Genomic DNA, 15,740 nt, shown 5'->3' on the forward strand with positions numbered 1-15,740 from the left:
TTCTGTAGATATTTGACAACATTATTTTAAAATATAGGTAGAAAGGCAAAGGACCTAGAGTAGCTAAAACAATTTTGAAAAAGAATAAGGGAATCACTCTTTGATTTCAAGCCCTAATGTACATTATGTGATACCAGTAAAGGAACAGATACATACGGCAGTGGGACAGAATAGAGGATCCATAAATAGACCCCACACAGATATGCCCAACTGATTTAACAAAGGTGCAGAAACAACTCACAGAGGAAGATAGCTATTTCAAGAAATGGTGTTCTAGGAACAATTGGACATCCATAGACAGAAAAAAAAATGCATCTTACACAAAAACTAACTCAAAAGAGATCATACTTTTAAATGTAAAACATTCAGATACTTTTATGGGGAACAAGGAGAAAATCTTCATCTAGTGGTAGGCATGCTTGTCACTGAAAGCATAATCCATAAAAGGAACAATTGGTAAGTTCTTTAAAATTTTTGCTCTGTGAATGATCGTGGTAAGAGAACAAAAAGGCAGTCTACAGACGGGGAGAAAATACTTATAAACCAAATATCCAACAAAAGACTAGTATCTAGAATAAAAAAACTCTCAAAACTCAATAGTTAAAAAAAAGAAAAAAGTCAGTCCAGTTAGGAAATGGGCAAAAGTTGGGACCAGAGATTCATCACAAAGGACATGTAAATGGAAAATAAGCACTTAAAACGGTATTCAACATCACTAGCTGTTAGGAAAATGCAACTTAAAACATCCATGGTAGCACACTACACACCCATTAGAATAGCTAAAATAAAAAAGTGACAATATCAAATGCTGACAAGGATATGGAGAAACTAGATCACTCCTACATTGCTGGTGGGAATGTAAAATGATATGGCCACTCTGCAAACAATTTAGGGATGCCTGGCTGGCAGGCAGCAGAGCAAGCAACTCTTGATCTCGGGAGTCCTGAGTTTGAGCCCCATTGTTGGGGGTAGAGTTTACTTAATAAAAAATAAATGTTTAAAAAAAAAAACTAGGGGTGCCTGGCTGTCTCATTCAGTGGAGCATGTGATTCTTGATCTCAGGGTTGTGCGTTCAAGCCTACGTTGGGTGTAGAGATTACTTAAAAATTTAAAATAAACCTAGACATTCAACTACCTACCAGTTGTATCTCTGAGCATTTATCCCAGAGAAATGAAGATTTCTGTTTAACCCAAAAACTGGTACATAGATGTTCATAGCATCTTTATTCACAATAGCCAAACACTGGAAACAACCTAGATGTCTTTCAACAGACCAATGGTTAGACAAAGTGATAACAGTACATCCATCCATGCCATGGAATACTGCTCAACAAGTAAAAAGGGAGGAACAATTGATACATGCAACCACTCGGATGAGTCTCCAGAAAACTGTGCTTAGTGAATAAAGTCAGTCCCAAAGGTTGCATACTGTATGGTTCTATTTATATGATTTTGATTTTGAAATGACAAAATTGGAGAAATGGGAGCAGATTAGTCACTGCCAAGTTTAAGGAGGGTGGAAGAGAAGTGTGTATTGTTGTAAAAAGACAGCATGAGGGATCCTTATAACAGAAATGTTCTGTATCCCTTTGTAACATTTCGATTATGACAACGTACTATACATTTCCAAGATACTGCCGTTGGGGGAAACCAGGGAAAGGTTACACAAGATCTCTTTGTATTATCTCTTAAATCTGCATGTGAATCTCTATCTCAAAAAGTTTGATCAAAATATACATACAAATACACATACACAACCACATACAAACAACTTTAACCTATTCTTAAAGATCATAGTGGCAATTAAAACAAAAAAAATTAAAGATTAAGAAGCCTCACAGTTCTATTAAAAAATACTAATTTGAGGGGCGCCTGGGTGGCTCAGTCAGTTGAGCGTCCGACTTTGGCTCAGGTCATGATCTCGCGGTCCGTGAGTTCGAGCCCCGCGTTGGGCTCTGTGCTGACAGCTCAGAGCCTGGAGCCTGTTCCAGATTCTGTGCCTCCCTCTCTGACCCTCCCCCGTTCATGCTCTGTCCCTCTCTGTCTCAAAAATAAATAAACGTTAAAAATTTTTTTTAAAAATACTAATTTGAGGATATGGAACACAGTTATAAAAGCTTAAGTGATATTTTTTGAATTTACAAAGAACACATTTCTTTTTCAAATTATTAAGTTATTAATTTTTTGTTAAATATGGCTCTTTGATGAGTCTCTGTCACATTTCTGCACAGAGCAGATTTTTATACAAACAACCAGGTTCTTCCATGTTAAACATTATGTGTTTTAGCTTATGCCTAACAAATAATAAAGTTACTGTTGGGATTATTATGCATACATAGACTTTCTTAGTAAGATTGCTCAGAAGTAATCAAAGAAGGAATTATATTAATATTTAAAGCAAACTCAGTTCATTCATGACCTTTGTTCATGTCACACTTTAAAACCCAATTAGGTATATCATTAAAGAGCATTTTTATGATGGTATATGTTTATGCATTAGTTTATTTTTCTACATCAGCTGTATTAAAGCGTTTTGGTCAGCTCACAATAAGATTCATGGCACTGCTACTTTAAATCAATTTAAACAGTTGTCACCATTTAAAAAAGTAAACCCATATATCTGTCATCAGGCTTTAGAAGTTATCACCATTTTGACATTTTGATGATCTTGTTTTATTATGTCCTCTGTTTTTTAAGAAATTCCAGAAATATTTTACCTATAAATATTTCATTGGCAGTAATTTAAAAACCTACAACGCGATACCATTATTATACCTAACAAACATAGCAGTAATTCCTTGATAATATCTGATATCAAGTATGAATGGCATGCTTTTTATTTCATTCAGCAATTAATGTTGGAAAACAAGTACTTAGTTTCTCCGAGGTCAGAAAAGACTAACAGGTGTTGTGTCTGCCCTGAGAAGAGGGAAGGAGGAGAGCTAAGCATTTCTCCGGCATCTGCCTTGTGATACGTGCTCAGTGCCAGTGCCTGTGCCTGTGGCAGGAAAGCCAGCACCTCAGTGGGAAAGGACACAGCTCATAAAATTGCAGTATACTGTCTCCAAGATGTGAGCAAGAATTAGCCAGCTAGAATTAGAGCGAAAGAGGAATCACGATGAAACATAAGAGCTAAATTATGCTACTTTTACGGGGTCCATAGATTCTTAGTGGCTCAGACTCGGCATTGGAGCACATAGGAAATTAATTTCAGGGACGTTTGCTCTGAGTACAGTGTCTTCTGTTTCTTGCTTTCTAAGGACTTGGATTCGCCTAATCATGCCATCCTCCAGGAGAGAGGCAGTTTAACACAGTGGGTTGAACCTCGTGCTCTGGGCTCAGACAGGAATTTCTTCTCAGCTTACTGCCTAACCTTGGAGGGCCCATTTCTGGGAAAGTGGATCATATGAGGAGTTAAAGAATGAGACAGCTATTCTAGGGGCCCTTGGGTGGTTAAGCATCCAACTCTTGGTTTCAGTTCCGGTCATGATCTCACAGTTCATGGGTTTGAGCCCTGCAACAGGCTGTCTGCTGTCAGCACAGAGCCTGCTTCAGATCCTGTCTCCCTCTCTCTCTGCCCCTCCCCCACTCGCTTCTCTCTCTCTCTCTCTCTCTCTCTCTCTCTCTCTCTCTCTCTCAAAACTAAACATTTACCAAAAAAAAAAGTTTTAATAAATAAATTAAAAGGAAAGGATTTTTTTTTTTTTTGCCAAGTCAGTTGTGTTTAGAGCTGTGCTTCTCAGATCACCTAGGAATCCTGTTGAAATGCAGATTCCGATTTGGTAGGTCAGGGCGTGGCCTGAGAGCCCGCGTTTGGAAGTGGTGGTCCAGCATCATCGCGTTGCTGCTCCTGGGCGGGCTTTGGGGAGTGTAGGGACCATGAAGTTCATTCAGCTCTGTTACCTAACAGAAGAACCTGGCCCACTAGTGTCCTTTCCTCTTCCTCAGAGACGTTCCTTCAGACATTTTCATCCTTTTTCTCTAGTGATTCTTGGCTCTCAGCACGTAATTGCATAACCAAATTTCAACCATTTGAAAAGCAAAACCTGTCATTCCCAGTTCTTGGATGGTCTCTTCCATCCTCCAGTAAGTTCCATCTCTGTTTCCTCATTCTTTTTGACACCTCAGTTCACAGGTCGACTCCTCTACCTTGGCCAAGGTCACCCTGGACCTCCTAATTGCCTATCCTAACAAATGCTTTTCTGTTCTTACCTTAAACAGTCCCTTAGGGATATTTGAATCTTCAGTAGCCTATGTCCTTTTTCCTACCCCTTCATAGTCATGTATTCAGTTAATGTATATTGCTTTCTGCTTGTGTCTTGTTATTTCTACTGTTAAATCTCTCTCCAGGTTGTACATTTTTCAGTCCTCTACACTGGTTCCTCTGAGATCTTTCAAAACATGAAAATTGAGTGTCGCTCCCCAATTTTATTAAAAGCGTGTGGTGGGTTTTCCACCTCTTCAGAATCAAACTCCTTAGCTTGGAAGACAAGTCCCTTTATTTGCCAGCACCACGTGATGTGCTTTCTATATTAAACTACGAGCTTATCAGCTGGGTGGCGCTCTTTAAACCCACCTCCGCAGAAAGTGCTCTCTGCCCTTGGAATGCCCTTTCTTCCTACCGTTTCTTTCAGGGATATAATGAAGCCTCATCCCTCCTCTTGGAATGCCATGACACACCCTCCCTGCCCCCCCCCCCCACCAGCCACCACGTACGTGGACACACACTTAAAACTTGTATACTCTCTTCTCTGTGCTCATTCCAGTCTCCTCCTGAGCATGAATTTATCTTTAGGTCTCTATCATGACACTTGGCCACGTTCCTTGAAAACCCAGGCTGTCTTCATCTCTGCATCCCCAGCGCCTTGCACAGGGTCTCCCCTGCACGGGAGACAACAAATGTTTGCATGATTCACTATTTATTTCATTACTTCAGCCTTGTCTCTCTTACTTCAATCTTTAATCAGGTTATGCTTTGGTCCCACTGGTTAACATGTAGGTGGAATTCTGTCCTAAATTTACTTTGCCCTAAGCATTCTAAAAGCTGTGTGATTTTTGAAAACCCAAATGATCAGATTGGCTCCTCCTGTGATCAGGAGCTTCCTTCAGTAGCTGCCTAGGGTCTTTGTAGTTCGAAAAGATTTTTTTTAGACCCAGGGATAAATGTAGCAAAGGTTATGGCAGGTTAGGAAAAATACCCCTTCCGAAAAGACTCATGCTAACTTTCTGATGATTTCACAATACCCCAGAAGTGATGTATTATAATTATATATATGTAATTATATATATAATTGTGTATGTGTATATATATAGTTATATATAACTGTATAAATTAATAGTTTTGTAAATTTCATATATAAATATATATGAAATTCTATATAAATATATAAATATATATTTTTCCTGTAATTCCTTCCCTGATTTTCTCTGTATATTTTTGCAATAAAGTAAAATTTCATTTTCTCAGAGTTGTACATTACCCAAACTCACAGTATTGTATTTCCTGTGAGACCTACTGGTGATTGTGGTGTGAATAGTGGTTAGACTTTCCATTTTCTAAACAGTGTCTCTTTATCAGATATTCTCACTCTCTTAGCCATTTGATGGGTTATTTTTCCCTATACTCATCAATTTTACTTAGAATTGAAAGTTTATGGGAAATCAGCAAAGTACATAAACATCAAAAATTTTTGAGGCAAAAGTCTAGTAATTTAAAATATCTTAAACTATTAGGGTGCCTAGCTGGCCCAGTCAGTAGAGCCTGTGACTCTTCATCTTGGGGTTGTAAGTTCGAGCCCACTTTGGATGTAGAGATGACTTAAAAATAAAATCTTTAGGGGCGCCTAAGTGGCTCAGTCGATTAAGGGTCCGACTTCGGCTCAGGTCATGACCTCATGGTTCGTGAGTTCGAGCCCTGCATCAGGCTCTGCGCTGGCAGCTCGGAGCCTGGAGCCCACTTCAGCTTCTCTGTCTCCCTCTGTCTGCCCCTCCGCTGCTTGCACTCTGTCTCTCACATTGTCTCAAAAACAAATAAACATTTAAAAAAATAATAAAATAAAATCTTTAGGGGTGCCTGGCTTCTCAGAAGAACATATGACTCTTCATCTAGGGGTCACGAGTTCGAGCCCCATGTTGGGGTAGAGATGAGTTAAGTAAATAAACTGTAAAAAATCAAATCTTTAAAAAAACGGAACATTGGAAAATCAAGACTGGAAATTCCTGGCTTAGCTGCTAACGTCCTAAAAGATAGAGCCAAGATAATAGCTGAAAGCACAGTCAGCTAACGACGCTCAGACAGATTACAGCAACTTGCCAAGCCATCCACACAGATAGGATAGGTGGATTTCTATGTCTAGGGAAAACACATGACTTGTGTAACTAGAAAGATGAACAGTTTCAAGGCCCCTCGCTAGTATTTGTGTCCTGCCCCAGTACTTGAAAACCAACAGACTCAATTTGCATCGAGAGGACATCTTACTTGCCTTGGGCTGCCTTCTAAGTGGTGGAACAGGCGTTGCTGTAGAGCTGGAATGTGGTGTGAACTGAAGGCTTTGTTTTCCCCTTAACCCTGTTCTCAGTGCCAAGGCTACCACACAGCCTTCCACTGGAAATCTGACTTGACCTTACAAGGCTTCCAGCATCCTTTGAGGAGCGTTTAATTTAATAAATGTTTGTTACTCTCCTCGCCTGGTTAGAAGATTTTGCTGACTAGCAGCAGTTCCTCGCCCCCTTGTTTGGCCATCACCCTTAGGGAACTTGAAGGATCATCTAAGCCAAGGTGATTTTGAAAGTTATAACCATTTTTTCTCCTAAGCCAAGGTAGCTAAACATTACTGGAGAAAGTCATGCTGATAAGTGCATATCACACACTTACACACTCACACATTCATTGTGCATATTCATACATAGGCACACAGTTATGTAGATCAACTACCAAGAATTTCCCACTTGCATGTGACATAAGCATTAGAATTTCGTGTGTCTAAAACAAACTCTTCATTCTCTCCTTGAAATGTGATTTTTTTTTCCTTTTTTATTTACCTCAGTTCACAGCATACCCTTCCATGTCAGTCACTTCAGCTAAAAGTGGAATCATCCTTAAACACCTTACCATTCTTGCCCTATTCTTTACCAAGTCCTGTTAATTTCTCCAAAGTAGATACTAAGTTTGATCTTTACTTGCCATTCTTCTCACCACTGTTAATTTGGCAGGCCTTCATTTCTTACCCGGGTTATTGGTTTAGACTGTACTGGTCTCCTTGTTGTCAGCCAGCCTTTCTTCATAGTAAAATACTAAAATAAAATGAAACATAATATAAATGAAAATTCCCTTGAGTTGTGTTAAAGCTAAGAAGTGATCCTGATAAAAGGAAGATAAATCTGGACAGGACGTTAATCCTGCTAATCTTGCTACTGCTGCAGTTGTGCGTGGTCTTGGGCGAGTCACTTCTCCTTCTGCAGCCCACTCTTAGAGAGTCCTCCCTCTATACAATGAGAGCTTCTGTAGATCAGTGGGTTTAGCAGTGGCCCTCTTGCTTCTAATGAAACACAGAAAACCGTGAAAGAAAAAAAGCAGAGGGGCGCCTGGTGGCCCGGTCGGTTAAGCGACTGACTCTTGATTTTGGCACAGGTCATGATCTCACAGTTAGTGAGTTTGAGCCCCACATCAGGCTCTGTGCGGCTGTGCAGAGCCTGCTTAGGATTCTCTCCTGCTACCCCTCCCCTGCCCACACACATATACCCTCTCTCTCAAAATAAAAAAATAAAGACAGAGAAGGATATGCCATGAAAAATGAGGAGGAAAGAGGAGGTTCATAGGGCTCTCCCTACTTCCTTCTTCACCCCAAGAGGTGGCCCCTGCATGAAATATAATTTGAAAGCCATTGTATTGGATAATGTATGTATGAGTTCTCTTTCAGTGAAACTAAAATAGAATCAGAACATTTTTTTTAAGTTCATTTATTTATTTTGAGCAAGAGAAAGAGCAGGGGAGGGTCAGAGAGAGAGAATCCCAAGCAGACTCCATGCTGTCAGCACAGTACCTGACACGAGGCTCAGTCTCACGGTGAGATCATGATCTGAGCCAAAATCTAGAGTCGGATGCTTAACCAACTGAGCCACCCAGGCACCTCTAGAATCAGAACATTTTAAAGCCACAGAATTTGAAGGAGTTTTGTGTTTAAACTGCCTAATCTTGAATTCTAGTCTAATGTTCTTTTCACAAGACTTCCCTGTCTTTGCATATTTAAGTCTGCTCTCAATATATTTGATTCTTCAGTACTCACTATACACATTTTATGTTGCTCACTTTGTTTTTTAAGTTTATTTTGAGAGACAGCAAGAGCAAGTGGAGGAGGGGCAGAGAGAAAGGGAGAGAGAATCCCAAGCAGGCTCTGCACTGTCAGTACAGAGCCTGATGCAAGGCTCAAACCCACAAAACCATGAGATCATGACCTGAGCCAAAATCAAGTGTTGGGACGCTTAACCGACTGAGCCACTCAGGCGCCCCTCTCGCTTACTTTTTAAATGTTTGCTTTTTATTTTAATTCACCGAAGAGTATCAATCACTGTTTCTTTCCTTTAGTCTGCAATGTGTCAAGGCACATTCACATACAGCACGTGTACCCTCTTCTGTTGTCCCCACACGCCATTGCCCGCACACCTTCCTGATGGCGAAAGCTAGCAAGAAGTGAGTTCTTAACTATGCGCCAAGCACTGTTCTCAGTGGTCTGCGTTCATCCTCCCAAAGACTCTATGACATAGGCACCATTATTATCCTCAAGTTAACAAGAGGTGAAGCAGTGGGTCCAGAGCAACACCTCCAGTAAGAGGTGGCACTGGAGCTTGAACCTGGACGGTCTGGTTCTAGAGCCCCACTTGTGGCCATTCCGCTAGCCTTCCTGGCATAACTGCTTCATCCCACAGAGTTTCTTAGAAACAAATGAAAGAAAATAAATGCATTTCCTTATTTTTATACATACTGTAAATTTCTTTCAGAAATAATGCAAACTTGTGCAAATAACTTAGCAGGTTGACTGGCCCATAGTGAGTACTTAGTAAATACCGGTTGTCATTAGATTCAGGGGTCAGATGGACACCTGTAATGTTCATGGCATTGATTAGGAAATGAGAAGAAAATTAAACAGCATTTTAGTTACTTCGTGTTTCCCAGTTCTCAAAAAGAAACTAGACTCACTGATTTCACAGGATACTTACTGTTTAGCGTCTATTCAAGATGTTTATTTTTTCTTAAAGATTTTATTCTTAAGTAATCTCTACATCCAACATAGGGCTTGAACTCACAACCCCGAGATCAAGAGTCGCGTGCTCCACCGACTGAGCCAGCCGAGTGCACCTGCTCAAGATGTTTAAATGAAACTAAGATACTTTGATTTATTTGGAATTCTTACCTCGCAGATGTTAGACATTTTTTTCTTGCCACCAGATGGCAGCATGTTACATAAGGAAATAATTTAAAATCTTCTACTCTGTTGCAGACAATTTATTTTCACTGTTTTGCTTTAAAAACTGTTAAACCATAAGAAAAATGACATATTACTCTATTTTCCCCTTTGCCTCTATTCTGTCTCATCGGCTGTGAAGAAAGGCTCTCTTAGCACGTTGTCCTTGGCCTGCATCTGGGCCTGCCTTAGTCCCGCCCTGCACACGTTCTCCCTCTGTCAGCGCGGAAGGTGTATTTTTCCTGCATCTTCAATAGAGATTTAAGCCCCTGTGCTCAGATTCTCCCAACTAAATTGTTTTAGTTTGGCAGCAGTAGGAATTGTATCCACCTCTTCCCTGTATCTTCCATAGTACCTAGGGAAGTGCTGAGTCTAAGGTAACAATTTAATAGGTGCCCTTTCACCCAAGGGTGAAATGACAAATGATAGGCTATGCATCAGCTTGTGTGTTGAATATTTATTTGAATTTAATGCATTTGTACTTCTTTATGGTTATGTTTATTTTAATGTTTGCTATGGAAGTCACTGAAAATTTACTTAAATTTGGGTATTAGGACCATTAGATAACTACTGCCAACGGTGGAAAGATTAGTGTCAGTGGTGGAAGGCAATTAATGGCTAACGAAGGTGAAGGACTGACCGTGGCAATTAATCAAAGTAGGGCAGAGAGGGAGAGCTAATGGTGAAATGAAGAGAGAGTCGGGCCTCTGATACTGGCGTGAGTCCCGGGCAGGAAAGCAAGAGGCTCACCAAATGCACTTGGCTACCTGGAAATCTGTTTCTGCTTCATAATTGTGGACCTGCCTAGATAGTGTTTGTTTCACAGTGCTAATAACAAAATCCTTTGACCTGGGTTTCTCAGCAAATGTTTTCTTCTTCCGCAACCTCTTTATTAATACTCAGATTTGACTATCGTTCTGATGTTCCTGCTTACTGTTCCAACTGATGGGTCACAAAGCCCGCGGTGATCTTGTTTTGAAAGTATTGAACTAATGTTAAAACTTTTCTGTAGGTGTGCCATCAGCTTGCTTCATTTTTCTGATAATAAATAGGTATTGCAGATTAATTCCCTAGGTTACAGCCTCTCCTTAAAGACGAGCCATCATCAACAGCGCCGCCGTACTCCATCCACCATCAGGAGCTGTGAGATTCCACAAGTCTGCTGCCCCCACAGCTGCCGCCCTATGCAGGCTCCCCCATTGCCTCTGCCTCTGATACTGCACATGCTCATCCCCGCCTCCCACTCCCAGACAACGCCCTCACACAGGCTCCCCTTTTCTTCCCCCTGCCCCCACCTCAGAATTTGTATAGCTTGGGAAATCGAAAAAGTGAAACTGGTTAAAATTGGAAGGAATTTCAAGTTTAAGACTGTCCTGTGAAAGCACGATGAGTTTTAATGTAAAGGTTTGTAGTAGTATCTAGTTAAATCATTGCTCATTGCCTCATTTTTGTCTGTGTTCTAGAGGCATTTCACATTGTTACATCTCTACCTTGAAAAATACATATGGGGACTGCTTTTTAGTGACTAGAACAAAATGAGCAATTAAAATACTAGCCAATTATTGTAAGAGGTATGTCTTGTCTTTCCGACTTCTTAACGTGCTTGCAGCTTTAAGGGACAGCTATTGTCTGTAACACCCAAGGCTCGTATCTTAGAAGTTGCATTTCATGGCGAATAAGCCTTAACAGTGTTTGGGTAATTTCATTATATTTGGGGATTCAACAATTTGTCTATAGCCGCAGACTTTTAAAACACGTGCACTGATGTCTATATTTATTATATTGGGTTTTAAACTGAGGACTCCTTAAAATTAATCATTAATTAATCATTTAATAATACATATTAAGTATTACTAATTTTGCTGCCGTGTAGATAAAACAACCCATATATATGTGTGTGTGTTCTTATATATATTTATAACACCATATATGTTAGTGTTCTAACATATATATATATATATATATATATATATATATATATATATATATATATATATAGTGTTCTTACAATATATGCCTGGAGGGGGTGGAAGATATTTCAGTGTTTGCAATATATAATCATGAGTTGGATGGCAAGTAAATGTAGCATTGTCTGAAGACGATTTCATTGAGATGGTGGGAATCATGAAAGAAAATATAACCATTTGTTATATTTCAATTGTGATGAAATTAACTACGTTTTTTCAGATCCAAAATACATCTTAAGTTCATTGGGTACAATTGTTCTTAAAGCTACTTAATCAAGTATTAAGTACTATTCATGTAATAAAATTAGAAGTGACTTAGGAAATTTCATACAGCATATCTCTCTGGAGCCAGTTTTTAAAATAATTCATCAACAGATTAGGAAAAAAGTCCATTTATTACATAAATTGGCACAGGTAATGACTTTCATGGTACAAATGCCTGTTTGTATGAACTCGTTTATGGGATCCTGCAGTTCTGTCTGATGTTCTAGGGAGATGTACACATGCGGGTGTCCCTTCAAGGATTTCCAGCCCTGTGAATTTATGAATCTGTTGACTTCAATATTTAGTTAGCCTGGTTTCTAAGGTCATCGCCATAATTGACATGTTATTGGAAATAAAGTTAAGTTTTCCTTTATTTATAAGGGTTAACTTCAGTTTTGAAGAACGTGAATCAATTCATAGTTGGCCGGAAGCCAGTGTCTCCTTCACGTCGCTGTAACTCAGCACACACACGAAAAGCGCACTCGCTTCCTAAGTGCCTTGTGAATCTGCAGTGATTAATTCTTCTCATTATTTTGCTGCAAATTCTCATGACCCTCTCTGATGATTCGATCAGCCACTTAGAGTTTATGCATATTCATATCTCTGCGCTCCTGCCGCAGTCGCTCACGTCTCCTTCGCTGACTGGTGTGTTCTTGGTGCAGTAATTGAGCCGCAGTAGATTGATTACTCTGGGGAGCTGTAAGGCCTTTAAAGGTGAAAACATATCAGTCCTGTTAATTAGGAAACAAAAGCTCCGGTGGCAAGTTCAGCAGTCAGATGTTTCCGGTGTAGAAAAGACGAAAGGTATGATTGGTTCCTCTCCATGAACCTGTTTACTTTTTAAATTTGGAATTAAATCTGTATCAGTGCTGGTGGAGAATAGCCTGGTTTTGTGGATTTTCATAGACTGCCCACTGAAGAGGACCTGGTTTATAATATTAATACTATGATCTGTGACCTCTCAGGTCGGATTGGTTAGAACGTGAGTTTATAAACCCCTTCTGTAGCATTGGCAATATTTATGTAAAATGCCTTAATATTTATTTTTTATTTTAGTTATTTTTTTTAATGTTTATTTATTTTTGAGAGAGAAAAAGAGACAGACGGTGAGCGGGGGAGGGGCAGAGAGAGAGTGAGGGAGACACAGAACCCGAAGCAGGCTCCAGGCTCTGAGCTGTCAGCACAGAGCCCGACGTGGGGCTTGAACTCACGAGCTGTGAGATCATGACCTGAGCCGAAGTCAGACGCTCAACCGACTGAGCCACCCAGGCGCCCCGTAGTTAGTTATTTTTTAAGTAATCTCTACCCCCAGCATGGGGCTAGAACTCACAAACCCGAGATCAAGGGTCAGTCACATGCTCTACCGACTGCTTAATATTTTATATGAATATAGAATGCTTGTGGTTAATTTTGGTATTTAGAGGCTTAATTTGGTTTAGTATTTTAACACTGATTTTTTTTGTCAACTTAGTAGTTGCTATGTGGAAAAAGGGTGAAACTTTATTCAGTGTGGCATAAAATTTGAACAGCTTTTTATCTCTTTATCGTAAGTTTCCATTGATTCTTTCCCTCTTAAACTGTGTGTTAAGTAATACATTGTCCTGACAAAAACGATCCTGTGTGGAACAGTGGCCTCTGAAAGTAAGCTTGTTTCAGCATGGAAGCCTTTGGAGTTCATCCTCACTGACGTCTTTTCCTCATGTGTGCTCTTCTCATGTTATGGTATTTCTGCGGCACATCCCCTCCCCGCCCCCCAGGGATGAATTTTTCTTTTGGGATATAGTTCATACACCATAAAATATGCCCTTTTTCAGGGTACGATTCAGTGGGTTTTAGTGTATTCACAGAGTGGCACAACCATCACTACTGTCTGATTCCAGAACATTTTTATCACCCCAAAAGAAACCCCATACGCATTAGCAGTCACTCTCCATTTCTCCTAATCCCAAGAATCTACTTTTTCTCTCCACGGGTTGACCTCTTCTGGACATTTCAGTAAATGGAATCCTACCATGCGAGGTCTTTTATATGTAGCTGCTTTTACTTAGCATGATGTCTTCAAGGTTCATCCACATTGTAGTATGAATCAGTACTTCATTTTTTTTTGAAGGCTGAGTAATACTGTATTATAAGGTTATACCACCTTTTGGTTTTCATTCCTCAGTGGACTAACATCTGTGTTGTTTCCACTTATCGGCTGTTGTTACAACAAATAATGAACGTTCATATACATCCTTGCCTTGTGGTTGATCTTGATCTTTAGGAAAATGTTCAGTCTTCACCACTTGCTGTGATGTTAGCTGTGAATTTTTCATAGATGCTATTTATCAGGTTGAGGAAATCCCCTTGTGGTCCTATTCTGTTGAGTGTTTTTATCATGAAAGGTTGTTAGATTTTGTTAAATGCGGCTTCTGCCTCTTTTGAAGTGATCATATGGGTTTTCTCTTTTATTCTATTGGTTAATATGGTATATTACATTGGTTGATTTTCTTGTATGGAACGTCATGATATTCTACAGAGTTTTTATATAATGTTTTACTGTTGTGGTTTTATATAATTGGAATCAGTTTCTCTACTTTATATTTCAGGCATTTATTAATACAGCGAAAGAAATTTATGAAAAAATCCAAGAAGGAGTCTTTGACATTAATAATGAGGTATGTGTGTGTGTGTGTGTGTGTGTGTGTGTGTGTGTGTGTGTGTGTGTGTGTGTGTGTTATTGGCTAATATTAATTTAGAATTGAATTTTAGTTACTACATAGATTCATGATTTTCTATTCTTTTTAATTCCTAAAATGAATTTATGACGTCAGTTAACACACTAAGTTTATGATCATCTAACCAAAAATGTGTTATATGTTTCTAATGGGTAAATGTTTATGTTCTAATAGAGCATCACTTTCTGAAAATGGATTAAAATAAGTAACCCTATCCATTTATTGCAAGCAATGCAAAATAAGATAAATCCTCCAAAGAGAGGAGAAATTCCACTTTCATCCACACGTCCATCTGGTGTCATCTGCTTTGGGGAATCATTTTCTAGTGTGTAAATGCCCATACTATGCTACTAATGCAAGATGCTCTCTCTGTTGTCTAGTATGAAAGAGGGACATATCTAGTTTGGAAATTACTCCCTGTATAGCATCGTATGTTTTCATGAGACTAATATATGTAATTGGCAATTAGCGTTGTTTTTGGTTTTGTTTTTGTCCTTTTTGTAGAATTATTTTGAGCCAGTTTTGATGAATATGATTAGGATAAAATACAAAGCCTCGAAGCATACAATCCAGAGTGTTTACCGAAGGGCATCGTTCTGACCTAAATCCCCACTATGCATTTATTCTTACTTATTTCAGAATGTTTATGTGAATATGTAGTGTATTATTTAGTCTTACATAAATATTTTTGCCATTCCCATGGTAAGACTTCGTGCTTCCAAGAGAAGAGCCCTTACTCCTCCTACAGTTGCAATTAGGAAAGCTTTGTGTTAGAAATCCTTTACTGCACGTGTGGCTCTTGGCCTGTACATGAACGAGGCTCTTCATTATTTGCCTCCATATCCTTTGCTAAAACAGACGACCGTTTGCCTGAGGTTTCCAGAAAGTACTCGATTTTCTCCTTTCTTTTAATTCGGAGGAGTATGTTTTCTCAATCCTATCTTCTGAGCTTACGCGGCAGTAGATTTTGAGTTAATTTAAAGACGACACCGTGCGGAGACTAATGCCGTAGAAACTGAACAGCCACTGGGCCTCTGTTTCAAAGGGCACGCTCAGTGTTTCTGCCTGGTTTCATATAGTAGCTGACTGCTTTGCTGTGCCTGCCGCAGCTTTGATTGTAATGTGCTGTCAGGAGCCAACAGGCCGTGCGATTTATTTGGCCCGGTGCCAAGTCTGACTCCTTGATTCCTCAAGAAGCTGCTACCAGCCCAGAGGGGGCAAAACCAATGAGCCATAGGGCATGCTTTTTATTAAAGAGGAGTCAAAAGAGCGAAAAGAAACCACATCAGCTGCTGTCAATACTGAGCTAGTGCCAGAAACCCCAAGGCCAC

The 15,740-nt window shown here is 39.6% G+C and overlaps 1 protein-coding gene across 2 annotated transcripts in view; it reads left to right on the forward strand.

Annotated features, from left to right (window-relative positions):
• RAB2A (RAB2A, member RAS oncogene family) overlaps positions 1 to 15,740 on the forward strand; it is an 86,314-nt gene that overhangs the window by 68,652 nt on the left and 1,922 nt on the right. For both annotated transcript variants that reach the window (XM_023248779.2, XM_019822712.3), the window contains exon 7: positions 14,281 to 14,349. In XM_023248779.2, the coding sequence (XP_023104547.1) occupies positions 14,281 to 14,349 (69 nt within the window). The remainder of the gene's footprint in view (positions 1 to 14,280; positions 14,350 to 15,740) is intronic.

The sequence above is a fragment of the Felis catus genome, chromosome F2, assembly GCF_018350175.1.
Source record: "Felis catus isolate Fca126 chromosome F2, F.catus_Fca126_mat1.0, whole genome shotgun sequence".
Classification (NCBI taxonomy): Eukaryota; Metazoa; Chordata; class Mammalia; order Carnivora; family Felidae; genus Felis; species Felis catus.